We start from the raw sequence: 13,731 nt of genomic DNA, 5'->3' as shown, positions 1-13,731 counted from the left end.
TACATTCAGTTATGCCAATATTTACGTTTACAAACTATCCAAACAAAAAGGATGTGAATAACCTGAAAAAAATGAAATTTGTTAAGAAATATAAGTACAATTTTATCAATATTATGCCTCAACTCATCATTTATATATATGCATTACAGATCAGATCTAAAAAGGCACAAAACATTTAGTAACAGGCAAAATATTGTTCAAATTGCACTTAATTTTCTTCAGACATTTCAGATCGTTCATGTTTGTTCAGGTTATTCACATTTTATTGTTAAAGGATAGTTTGTAAATGTAAACATTTTCATAATTTAATGTTTTTTGCACTAAATCAAAGAGAAAAAATTGGTATTGTCATTATTTATAGGTTGTTATAATATTATTCTTGAGTTTGATGCCCGAACTTGCACTTTGCAAATTCATCCCACGGGCCAGATTGGAACCTTTGGCAGGCTGGTTTTGGCCCGCGGGCCGCATGTTTGACGCCTGTGCTCTAAAACTTTTGACTGGTAGTGTAATTCCATTTAAGAAAGCAAAAAATCACTCCTTTAATGCATAGGTGTCAAACATACGGCCCACGGGCAAAACCGGCAGGCCAAAGGGTCCAAGGGATGAATTTTGTGAAATGCAAAAATTACACTGAAGATATTACAACAATCATATCAATAACAATCATTCTAACATCATTCAGGAGCCACATTTAGCTCAATATGATCTCAATTGGATCAGACCAGTAAAATACTATCATAATAATATAGAAATAATGTCAACTCCAAATTCTTTTCTTTGTTTTAAGGTTAAAAAAAAAAAAAAGAAATGACATGGAAATTTTTACCTCTACAAACTATCCTTTCTCGAAAAATGTGAATAACCTGAACAAATATGAACAATCTGAAAAGTCTTAAGAAAAATAAGTGCAATTTTAACAGTATTAAACATGTTCCTACATATTTTGTGCATTTGTAGATCCACTGTGATCTGTAAGTAGTAATGGACAGTACATGTGTAAATGATAAGATGAGACATAATATTGTTAAAACTGTACCTTTTTTTCTTAGTAAATTTCAGTTTTTTTTCACAGTTGTTCAAGGATCGTTTGTTGATGTAAATATTTTCATAGTCTAATTTTACTTTTTACACTCTAAAACATAGAGAAAAGTTTGGAGTTGGCATTATTTATATATTATTATGTTGTTATTTTACCGGTCTGACTCACTTCAGATCATCTTGGGAAGATGTGGCCCCTGAACTAAAATGAGTTTGACACCCCTGCTTTAATGGCTCAGAAATGATGTGAAGAGCAGAGTGAAGTCTTTGGCTGCCAGGATGCACCACATTAATCAGCATGCAGCATCAGATGTCACTCAGGTCTAGTTGATATGCTCCCGCAGTCCTCACTATACATTCAGTGCCACCGACAACAGCCTCAACCTGCCAGTCAAACTCTGACACAGGTTTCCATCTTCTGACGACAGCTTTTCACATATTCACACAAAGCTCTTTTTTCTTTCCTTCCTTTAGTGATAAAACTTTTGGGATAAAACTCCAAAAAAAAAGTGTTATTTAACCTGAACTCTAGCCTTTGTGTTTCAGCCCAGTACTTTGCCACCACCATGGTCATCGTGGGTCTGTCAGTCATCGCCACCGTTCTGGTTCTGCAGTATCATCATCACGACCCAGACGGAGGACACATGCCGCAGTGGGTCCGTACACTTCCCTTCCCTGACTTCCAATCTGTCGGTATTGTAATTGCTAATTTCTCAGTGTGATGTCTAAAGTCTGCTACAGCTCTAACGAGCGTTCGGGCTTTAACAAGCTGTAGCTGTAGTGCAGTGTCCGCTGAGAGTTGATTGGATGGTAGTGTGTTTATTCTCTTTCGCTGTTTATTTCACAGCAACTACTTAAATATTCACTGATCCCACATATATCAGCTGTGTCTCACTGTCATACAGTGACATACAGGTAATGCATTCACCAGCTCTTACCTTAATTTTTTTGTTATTAAGCTTTTTTATTAGAAATGGGTTATACATGTTGCTCTTCAGTACATGTCAGTAAATCATAAAGTAGACAATGAAAAGAAAGTAGATACATAATTAAAATAAAATAACAAACAAATGATTTAATTTAAAAAAAGAAAAGAAATATAAAAATATATAAATATATACACACATACATACATATACACATAAATATGCACATATATATACAAGTGCTGTCAAATGATTAAAATTTTTAATCAGATTAATTTTAGGGTTGCTGTGGATTAATTTAGATTAATCATGATTAAATATCATTCATTTTTAATCTATATTAACTGCGTTTCATTTTGCATGAGCTAACAGACTCAAGAAAGGAGGGAATATATATGCACTTAACATGTTTCTTAAACACCTTCGACAGTTTCAGCAAAACAACTTGGAGCAACTTTTCTGTCTTTGGTTTTTTTGTCCTCGTATTTCCATCCAGAGGACCAAAGTGCTGTTTAGTGTCTTCCATCTTTATGGGTTGGTTCTGCTGCCTGTCACTACCGGATCAACTGCCCATTTGTTCATGTGTGACGTAAACTCTACTTGGACAAACTGCCCCAAATGTGTTGACAGAGACATTCAGAGTCATTCTGCACTGCAGATGAGTTAATTGTGTTGAAATGTTTTAATCACATTAATCATGATGATGGATTAATCCAAAAATTAAACCTAAAATACACATATACATACACACATACACACACACACACACACATATACATATATATATATTTAAAAGGGCCGACACTTTCTCCCTTCACAGTATTACAATACAGTTTCTGAACTGGTAGGCAACTTAAGAATCCAAAAAAAAGAAAATGCTAACTAGAAAAATAAGGACAGAATAAAACAAATTTTAAAAACTGTACCCTAATTTTAACCCATAAAGACCCAAACCTCTACTGTCGACCAAAACCATCTGCTGATCTAAACTGTTTAATACACATTGATCCACTAATCCTATCATAATTGGTGTAAAATGCAGTTTGTCGTCTTTTCATGGTCATCAGATATGACCCATTTGGACGTTCAGAGGCTCTGTAGTTGCCCTGGAAACACTGTCATCTTCAACAACATTGATTGACCAGTAAAACCCATGGCGTTGAATCAATGACAGTAGATGGACACACTTGTCTCTAGATTGATATTTTTGCTGAAAAACTCACTTTCCGTTTTTTTCTGGTTTTGATATAATAATCTTTTAATTTACTGAGTTTTTATGAACATCTACATGATCAGTGAATTAAATACAGGTAAATACATGATTTATACTGAAAAATGCAAAATACAGAGCATAATATTATCATAAATGGTGAGAAATCACTTAAAAATGGGTAAATTTAAAGAAAAAAAATCATTTGGGAACTGCCACAAAAGTAGCACTGGGTCTTTATTGGTTAATGTAAGCCCTAAAACAATTCCAATCAAGCTGCAAAAACACATTTATGAACCTGCTAGAATGTACACAAAGACAAACACAGACACACAACATTCACAACTTTCAGAGATTCTCTAAACACAACACAGCTGCCCCTACTGTTGACCTTTAAGAAATCCTCAACCCTTATATTTAATGATTTATATTATGTGGACCTGCATTTTGCCTCCATAATAGGGCCAAATCACTCTCTACACTGACACACATACAATCACACACATCCCTTTGGGAATCTGAACAACAGAAAATCCATTAAGGTGGAATTTAGTTTGAAGGTTAGAGCTTTTACCTGTGTGTGTGTGGGGTGAATAGGTGTGTGTATGTGTGTGTGAATGTGTGTGTCGGTGTGCGGTGTGGAGGTGGCTGCCCTGCTCTGACGTGTGCTGTGAATGTGAACGAGTTCCTGCTGAGGTAAAGCGAGGATGGCGGTTGAGCTGTGAAGGTGAAGCTGAAAGGACGAATCTGTCACACCGTCTTGCAGCTTTTGGTTGACACTGAGTAGATATTCTGGAGTAACAAGTGTCCTTTTTCACTTCACAAAACCTTCTAAAACTCAACCTTGCCACATTTTCACGTCACAATGCGACTAGAATTCATAGCATTGAATGGAAAAGTTTCTCAAAGAAGTTTGCATCAGGAGGTTTCAAGTTCAGTTAGTCTCGGGAAGATGAGAGGACGTTATGTTTCACGACTTCAGCCAAGACGAGAAACTCTTCAGACAGTTAGTAATTCTAAAGCAGATGCTGTCTGGTTCCAGATGTCCTCCTTAAATTCAATGCCCATATAGTGTTTGTTTTTCTTGTCAAGGAGGCCAAGGTTTTATCCAGTATTTATTACAGATTCACACATTGTGCTGAAGACCTTCTTAATCTTCCTCTTCTGCTTTTCATCTCCTTTTGTCATTAAATGGACACAGACCTCGGTGGCCGAACACTAAATTCTGACACTTCAATGAATGTTTGGCCATGAATGTCTGAAATAAAAGGAAACAAAATAACTCCAAGAGTTTTAAATTATGTCATTGTATTTTTATGGATATCTGGAATTTGCTCCTTCTCCACTGCCTACAGTTTTATCACGTATACACTACCAGGCAAAGACAAAAAGCTACAATGCTAATAATATCATTAGCCTCATAGCATAATTGCTTAAGACATATTTTTGGCCAAATTGTGATATCTATGTTCCATTACTCTCCTAACACTGCTGCTTCATTTTATGCAGGTATCACAATTTGGCCAAAAATGTGACTCAGGTACTTATGGTATGAAGCTGACGATATGTTTAAGCTGCAACGATCATTCATTTTGCAGGAAACATAAGGATTGAACTGTGGAGTGGTGGAAAAAGGTCATGTAGACTCGTAAATCTGATTGACCCTGTTTCAAAGTGATGGGCAAAGGAAGCGATTACCCATCATGCTAAGTGCCTACAGTACAAGCCTGTGGGGGCAGTGTTATGATCTGGTGTTGGTTCAGTTGGTCATGTCTTGGTTCAGCAATGTCATGTGTTCATTAAGGATGGAACGGTACAGGTTATCCACGGTTCGGTACATGTTGCAGTTCTTTAGTCTATGTTCACAGTACGGTTCGGATGCAGTGGCCGGCTGGAGCCCAGCTGTGCGCCGAAATTTAACTGGGAGCTGATGGAGAGCCTTAAGGCTCATTTATGTTCACTTCATGTACATGCATAGGTTTGTCCGTTTCTAACGTTGTCATGCATCACTGCCTTCACACTTCCATGTGTTATGTATGTTGGAATTAGCGCTTCTTAGTCAATCCACCACCAGAGGGCGCTGGTCTTAATTACCATACTGGCCAAATACTATGAAAAAGAGTAAAGTTTTTTGAGAAGAAGAAGAAGAATGTCAATAACAAACATGGCGCCAACAGAGGAGATTTTACTAATGTGGATACCAATGTTAATATTGAGAAAGGTAGTTGTCATAAATATGTCGGTAGTTTTTCACTAACTCACACAGTCACTCTTTGAAAAGTTTCACTATACTCCATCTGGGTGCGGATCCGCAAGCTCCTGGAAAATGGACAGAATTATGTACATAATGTAAGCAGAGGACGGACAGAACGCTCCATCCATATCAGTCTGCGTCTTTAACATAGAGCATAAATGAGCCCTTACTCGGAACTGGATCCGAGTTCTGTTTAAGTCAAATGGGCTGGATGCAGCGCACAGCCGGGGCTCTAACCAATGACAGCAGAATTCCGTAAGTCAGTTGTCTTGCAAAGCTCTAATATAAATGCGAGTTGTCTGGAAATGTCATTAGAAAATGACAAATGAGCCGTACCGCAATACATGCTCGTATTGAACCGCAAGGGATGTACTGAACAGTACAACTGTACGACATGTACCATTGCACCCCTAGTGTCCATTGTATTCAGGTGGTCAGCTGACCTCATTTTTCCAATGACCAGGTCTGAACATCAGTGGATTTTTTTCTTCTTCCCTGATGACAAAGACATATTCCAAGATGACACCAGGATTCATCAGGATCAGATTGTCAAAGAGTGGTTCAGGAGCAGGGCTGGATTTAGACTTGCTGAGGCCCTTAGCTATATAGAGCCCTGAGGCCCCACCCCTTTGAAATGACACCAGCTGGTCTCAGAAAGCTTTAATATATACATATATGCCTTTTAATTATATAAAAAAAATTTTTTTTTAATATATTGCCTTTTAATTTTTATTAATAATATTCAGTAATAAAGATTGTGTTCTAAACTCCCCAAAAATGATTTTGGGGGGGTTAAGTTTAAGTTACAACTTAAAACATTTTCTGTCTTGAATTTGCAAAATCATTGATTATGTCATCAAAGGATATGCTATGCAACTTATCACTTTCTATGCACATGATGCTAAGCACAGACAATGTTTCTTGAGACATAGGTGCTCTCAGTTAATTTTCTATTCTCTTCAGCTGTGAAAATGATCTCTCTCCTGAATAATTTATTGCCATCAAACATAGAAATAACTGTAATATTGCTTCTATATTAGGGAAAACTAAATCAATCTTGTCTTGAAAGATGATTTGATACAGATCTTTGCGTTTAATTTGTTCTTTTCCAGGATAATTCTGCTTGACATGATCACGGAACTGCCTCAGCTCACCCATGAGGTTAAACACAATTATATACATTATAATTCCATGAATTATATATATAGGCTATTTACACAAGGAACATTGATACTAAATATTACACATCACCTATAATTCAGCTATCTAGTCAGCACAATTATAGATGATTAGTTTGCAACATTTTTAAACACAATGAGTAAAAAAAAAAAAAAAAAAAAAATCAGACATTTTTTTGAGTCCCCTGCAGATTGTGAGGCACTAAGCTGTAGCTTATTTAGCTCGTACCTAACTCTGGCGCTGTTTAGGAGACATCATTTTGGGTTGAGTCCAGACCTGAAACCCATTGAACACCTTTGGGATTTACTGGAGTCCGACTCTTCCATCATCAATAGATAATTAATGAAAAATTAATGCAGCTCTGATTTTAAATGAATATTACTTGTGACACTGCATAAGCCCTGTGTGGAATAAACAATGGCACAGCAAATGCATCCCATAATGAAGGCAGAATGCATATGACATATTGTGTGATTTTTAGTGGAATATTGATATGATATTGAATGTAAAGTACACTTCTGAACATAAGACTTGTATTTGTGGAGGAGTGTTTTAGGGTAACACCAGTGTTTGTGTTTGTTTGTACTGATCACCAGTGTCTGTGGTCTGACTGATGTTCAGTGTGTCAACTGCACAGTTTGACACCTAAATATTTAATGAGCTGAATGTGGACTGAAATATGTGGCTGTGGGAGAATGTATCCTCAGAGAGCTGCACAGCCACAGATCCACTTTATTCATGCTCTATTTTTATCTTCCCTCCACCCGCTGCAAACACACACACACACACACACACACTATATGTCACACATGAACTCCTATCGCTGTTATGTACATGCATACTTTCTCTGTACAAATACTTTTCTGCATAAATGAATTTTAATCATCTTGTTTTATGTAAATATTTGACTAGCGCTAAGTAAAGTCAACAGAGGTCTCCTCCTTCCACAAGTTCTTTTTCTGTGTTCTTTTGTATTTGACAGTCATGAATAACAAAAAAATAATAACTGAAAAACTATACAGAAGGCTTAGATTTTCAAGGTTTTCTTCATGATTGCAAACTTGAAAAATATGCTCACACGACCTCTGCTTTCCTCTGTTTTCTGTATAGGTTTGTTGGTTTAGTAAAGTTCTAATGACCACACATATGCATTTCTCTGTCTCTGTATTAAGATCCAATCTGGATATATGTGAAGTATGTACAGCAGTAAAAACAAACGTTTCAGGGAAAAAACAGCCTTTAAACCAGAGTTGTTGCAATTAGTGTGACCTCCTTCTGCACTAAACATGTTTTCAACCCTTTTGTTCAGACAATGTGACATTTACTGCATTAATTTTCTGATGTTTCATACCAAGTTTCATTCAACACACATATGTTTGGAACTGTTTGTGCTACTTTTTGTCGTAGTCACACTAATTAGTAAATCTTTAAAACACATTTAGTTCCATTTTTTCTGTGTCTTTTAAGACTGTGCACATATTCCCTGTATTTTCTTGTTGTATATAAATATGTATGCTCATTCCAACACTGTAAAAACAACAAAGCTAACGGTGGACTAAAACTTTTGCGCAGGACTGTATGTGTGTGTATATGCACATCTACAGTCATGGAAAAAATTATTAGACCATCAAAAGTCATCAAAAACAATGGTTATGCAATCAAGTACTAACTCCTGTGTGTATCATGTGACTAAAACAGACAGAAAAGAAAACATGGAATGCCTAAAAGCACTGTTTTTGTCAGTACAATGCCATAGATATTGATGTAGTGAAGTGATTTAGGTTATTATCAAGAAAACATGGAAAATGGTTGGATATCAGCTTTTAAATTAAACTCTTATGAGCTATTTTTTTGTTATCATTATGTTTGTCCAAACAAATGTACCTTTAGTTGTACCAGGCATTAAAATGAACAAGAAATTGAAGTAAACAAGGGTGGTCTAATCATTTTTTCCATGACTGTATGTGTTCATGCACACATGTAGATGTGTGTGTGTATGTATGGGTGTGTATATGTGTGACTACATGTATGCATAGGGATATAAGTATGGATGTATGATTGAGTGAGTTATTTGGTTCTTCTTCTTCCGTAAGATACTGCCTCTTATAGTAGCTTATAAAAGCAAGCTAATGGTATTAATATTTAATTGTATGACAAAAATTCTGTAACGTTAACCCATAAAGACCCAAAGAGACAGTGGCAACTAAAACCATCTACTGATCTAAAATGTGTAATAACTTCTGAACCACTAATCCTATCAATACATTGAAATAATTGTGGTAAAATACAGTTTTTCATCTTTTCATGGTTATCAGATATGACCCACTTGGACAGTCAGAGGCTCTGTAGTGAATGTGGAAACACTCTCATCTTCTACAACATTGATTCATCAGTAAAATCCATGGAGTTGGATCAATGACAGTGGATGGGAACATTTGTTTTTACGTTCAGTTAATGATATATTTTACCAAAAAAAAAAAAAAATCACTTTTTCTTTAGTTTTCTCTGTTTCTGATAGTTCTTAAATACACCGCTAGGTGCTACTTGGACACATCATCAGTGATGAACCCGAGGTCATAGGGTGTTTCGGGTCTTTGATCATCAAACACCCACGCTCGGGCGACCCACCCGGGGGTGATCAGTCCCCGGCTTGTGTCCAAGTGGCCCACTACTCCACGGATCTCCCCTCCGGATCCATAGCCACCTTGAGGCTTTTTCTGCAGCCTCTATGATACTCTTGATGGCTCTTCTGCACAGCTGACCTTTTACTCCAAGGAGTTTTAGGGTTCGGGGTAGTGACTGGCCAGCAAAACCCCGGCACCCCACCTCGACTGGTTCGCAGCGGGCTTTCCAGCCATTGCTCCGGCACTCAGTCACCAGCTCAGCATATTTGGCCCTCTTGCGTTCGTTGGCCTCCTCCATTCTGTCTTCCCAGGGGACAGTAAGCTCAACCAGAACCACTTGCTTTGTTGACTCTGATGTTAACACCATGTCTGGCCGAAGTAAAGTGGCCGAAATGTTCTCTGGGAACTTGAGCTGTCTTCCCAGGTTGACATGGAGTTTCCAGTCTCGTGCAGTGGTGAGGAGCCCCCCAGAGGAACTTGGCTGATGTTGTGCCTTCTCCCCAGCTCTGACGAAAGTGATGGACTGCTTGGGGTGTGCTGGTATTTGCAGTTGGTAAGTGCTGAGCTGAGCGTGTCTGCCAGAGCCCTGAGGACCTGGTCGTGACGCCAGCGGTACCGCCCTTTCCCCAAGGCCTTCGGGCAGCAACTGAGGATGTGCTCTAGGGTGGCTCTCTTCTGGCACAGCTGGCATGCTGCAGTGTCTGCCAAGCCCCATCGCAGCAGATTGGTTGGGCTAGGGAGAACGTCATATACTGATTGGATGAGGAACTTCATGTGCTGGGGTTCGAGTCTCCAGAGCTCTGGCCAGGTGATTTTCCGCTGTTCGGTGTGCTCCCACCTCGTCCAGGCGCCTTGTTGGTACATAGCCACCATCTTGACCCGCCGATCTTCCTCCACCTCTGCTCTGACCACATCCTGTACCATCTGACGTTTCTCCCTTCCTCTGGCTTTGTCGTAGCGGGGCTTGGGGAAGCTGCCAAGTCCCGCCCGGCCCACTGCCGTGTTGCCCACCAAGATGTTGTGCTGCAGTCGTGCCTCTGCTCTGTCAATGGCTTCCTGAGCCTTCCACTTTCTCCCAGTTTTCACCAGGATCCCTGCTGTGGCGACTTTCTTGTCGGTGGAGTCCCGGTACATCATCAGCTCCCTGGCATGTGTGACCTTAAACTCTTCCACCAGGCCGCTGATTGGAAGTTGCAGTATGGTGGAATGGCCATACAGAGCGATGCTGCTGAGGGATCGGGGGAGCCCAAGCCACCTGCGGAGAAACTGACTGATGGTCCGTTCCAGTGTCTCCACCATTGATATGGGCACCTCATAGACAAGCAGGGGCCAAAGGAGTCTTGGCAAGACTCCGTGTTGGTAGATCCAGGTTTTGAATTTCCCTGGTTGCCCCGACTTGTCTATTGCTGTGAGCCATGATGTCAGCTCAGCCTTGGTTTGCTGGAGTGCGTCTGAGTCCCTCAAGGAGCAGTTGAAGACCTTGCCCAGGCTCTTGACAGGTTTTTCCGTCATCGTTGGAATTGGTGTCCCTCCTATGGTAAAGCGGAACTGGTCGGCCACCCTGCCTTTCTTCAGGACCAGAGACATAGACAGAGACAGAGATATAATAACCCTCAACATTAATCTGAGCTTTTATGAACATCTACATGGTCAGTAAATTAAATACAGGAAAATATATGATTTTCAATGAAAAAATGCAAAATACAAAGGATAATAATATTTTTAAAAATGGTGATAAATCACTTTAAAAAACTAAATATGGAGAAAAATTCATTTGGGAACTGTCACAAAAGAGGCATTGGACCTTATGAGTTAAAGGAGGATGATTTTCACATACTTGTGTTGCTTTATGAATGTCATAATGGACTCTTGTGCTTGGCACTTTATCATTATTATTATTATTATTATTATTATTATTATTATTATTATTATTTAAATTTTTTTACATTAACTGCATTTGGTTGTGGGTGTTGCACACTGGAGCAGCTGCAAAAGAGCAGAAGAATGGCAATGAAGAACTCAGGAATAATAAGGATATTGATGGTTGTTATTTTAATAAGGTCAACCATGGATCAGCCCCCGTCACAAAACAGGCTCCAACACAAATGTCACAGAAGTACTTGACTATATAAATTTAGTGAGAGGAGAAGGTAAAGCTAGCATAGATAAATTTGACTTTTAATCCTCTCCAGCCTTACTGAATGCCTACACAGGCAGTAAACATACAGATTACAATTCAGTTTATAGTTCTGTTCAAATCTGTGTATATATTGATGGTTATGATTACAGCCAACACTTCTATGAACCCCTTTTTTTTTAAAGAAACCCTTAGGTTTGAATAAATTCTTGGGAAATTGATGAAGTGCTTTTTGTTCTTTTCTTTTCCTCAGACTCGTGTGATTTTGTTAAATTGGTGCGCTTGGTTTCTACGCATGCGGCGCCCTGGTGAAGCCAAGGTCCGCTTGGCGTGCCACAACACCGCCAAGCTTCGCCGTGGCAGTCTGTCCAGCCTGGAGCTCAGCGTCAGCCAAGGGTCTTTGCGACACCACCCCCAGGTCACCAACGGCAACCTCTTATACGTGGGCTTCCGCGGCGTGGAGGGGTTGCATTATGGCTCGTCCACAGAACCTGAGCTCATCTGCTCCCGACTGGTGGGAGGTGAAGAGGATGTGCTGAGAGCAGGAGCAGGCGGACGAGGAGGAGGAGGAGGTGGAGGTGGAGGAGTAGGAGTAGGGAGCTCAGTTCTGGAGGTAGAGCTGAACCAGATCCTGGAGGAGGTCAGGTACATCGCCAGGCGTTTCCGTGGGCAGGATGAGGAGGAGACGGTGTGTAGTGAGTGGAAATTTGCGGCGGCAGTGATTGACCGTTTGTGTCTGGTGGCGTTCTCACTCTTCACCATCCTCTGCACCATCGGTATCCTCATGTCCGCTCCAAACTTCGTGGAGGCCATTTCCAAAGACTTCTTCAGTTGAGGAGGGAGGTGATAAGGTCACGGCGTAGTCTGTTACTGCAATTAGATCTGTACTTTAAAGACCCACTGAAATATTAGCTCAAAGGCATATTCCACCAAAAAACCTCCTTAGTTCATATCGTTCAGGCTTAAACGCAAGTCATGAATTAAAAATCACCAATTGGTCCGATGAGGCTTTTTACTGAGTGAAGTATATGACATTTATATGGTAAAAACAGCATTGAAATATCCCAATGTTGAGAGCTATGCCAAGCTAATTTAATATGAGAAGACTCATTACTTGTAATCCCACTGACATTTACTGCAGATCAGATTACTAAAAAAACCTGCCCTGATATATTCCCTTACCTGGAACTGATGTGGATGTTTATCACATTCATCCTCACATGGTATTCTGTTATAAAACAAAACCTTCCATTAATGTAATAAATGCATTCAAGGTGGAAGAATGGATTTGCTGATTTGGCTACAATATTTTAAGACATTCTAACAGTTTTATACAAGTTAGATTATTTCTGACATTTGGAAAAAAACATGAAACTTGAAAATAACAAAAAAAAAAGATTAAAAGAATAGTTTGACATTTGTGAAAATATACTTCAAGCAGGATATTTGTGTCACATTTGTCCATTTATTGCAGAATGACGTGTGTTCACTCTGGAACAAGCCATGATGCAGATGCTTTCTACGGTATTAAACCTGTATTAGAGCCTTAGTCTCACAATGTTTAATGAATGAAGGAGCCCAAATTAAAATAAACAATTTTCTTAACCCATAAAGACCCAAACATCCACTGTCGACCTAAAGCATCTACTGATATAAACTGTTTAATACCTGTTGATCCACTAATACTATCTATACATGTAAATAATGGGTGTAAAATGCAGTTTGTCATTTTTTCATGGTCATTAGATATGACCCATTTGGACGTTCAGAGGCTCCGTAGTTACTGTGGAAACACTGTCATCTTCAACAACACTGATTCACCAGTAACTGGTGAATCAATATTGTAGAAGATGATCTACAACACTGATTCACCAGTAAAACCCATGGAGTTGGATCACTGACAGTGGATGGAGACACTTGGTTTAAGTTCAGTTAATGAGAGATTTTACTGAAAATGTCACTTGTTCTTCAGTTTTTTTTCAGTTTTTTATATAATAACCTTCAGCTTTAATCTGAGCTTTAATGAATATCTATATGATCAATGAATTAAATATTGGAAAAGAGCTGATTTTCACTGAAAAAATGCAAAATACAGAGGATTATTTTATAATAAATGGTGACAAACCACTTAGGACAGGGGTGTCAAACTCATTTTAGTTCAGGGGCCACATTCAGCCTAATTTGATCTCCAGTGGGCTGGACCAATAAAATAATAACAGTGAAAAAAGTAAAATTATATTATGATCAGATTTATATCTACAGTGTTTCCTTAAAAATCTGAATAACATGAACAACTTGAATTGTCTTAAGAAAAACAAGTGCAATTTTAACAATATTCTGCCTTGGTTTATCAGTTTTTC

General features: G+C 38.9%; 1 protein-coding gene across 1 annotated transcript in view; it reads left to right on the top strand.

Moving 5' to 3' along the window:
- LOC115421474 (neuronal acetylcholine receptor subunit alpha-7) overlaps window positions 1-13,045 on the top strand; it is a 78,563-nt gene extending 65,518 nt beyond the window's left edge. Inside the window, exons 9-10 of the mRNA XM_030137378.1 lie at window positions 1,588-1,697; window positions 11,625-13,045. Of these exons, the coding sequence (XP_029993238.1) occupies window positions 1,588-1,697; window positions 11,625-12,206 (692 nt within the window). The 3' untranslated portion in view covers window positions 12,207-13,045. The remainder of the gene's footprint in view (window positions 1-1,587; window positions 1,698-11,624) is intronic.
- The last annotated feature ends 686 nt before the right edge of the window (window positions 13,046-13,731 follow it).

The sequence above is a fragment of the Sphaeramia orbicularis genome, chromosome 6 (assembly GCF_902148855.1).
Source record: "Sphaeramia orbicularis chromosome 6, fSphaOr1.1, whole genome shotgun sequence".
Taxonomy (NCBI): domain Eukaryota; kingdom Metazoa; phylum Chordata; class Actinopteri; order Kurtiformes; family Apogonidae; genus Sphaeramia; species Sphaeramia orbicularis.
This window is presented reverse-complemented; position numbering and strand designations above follow the sequence as displayed.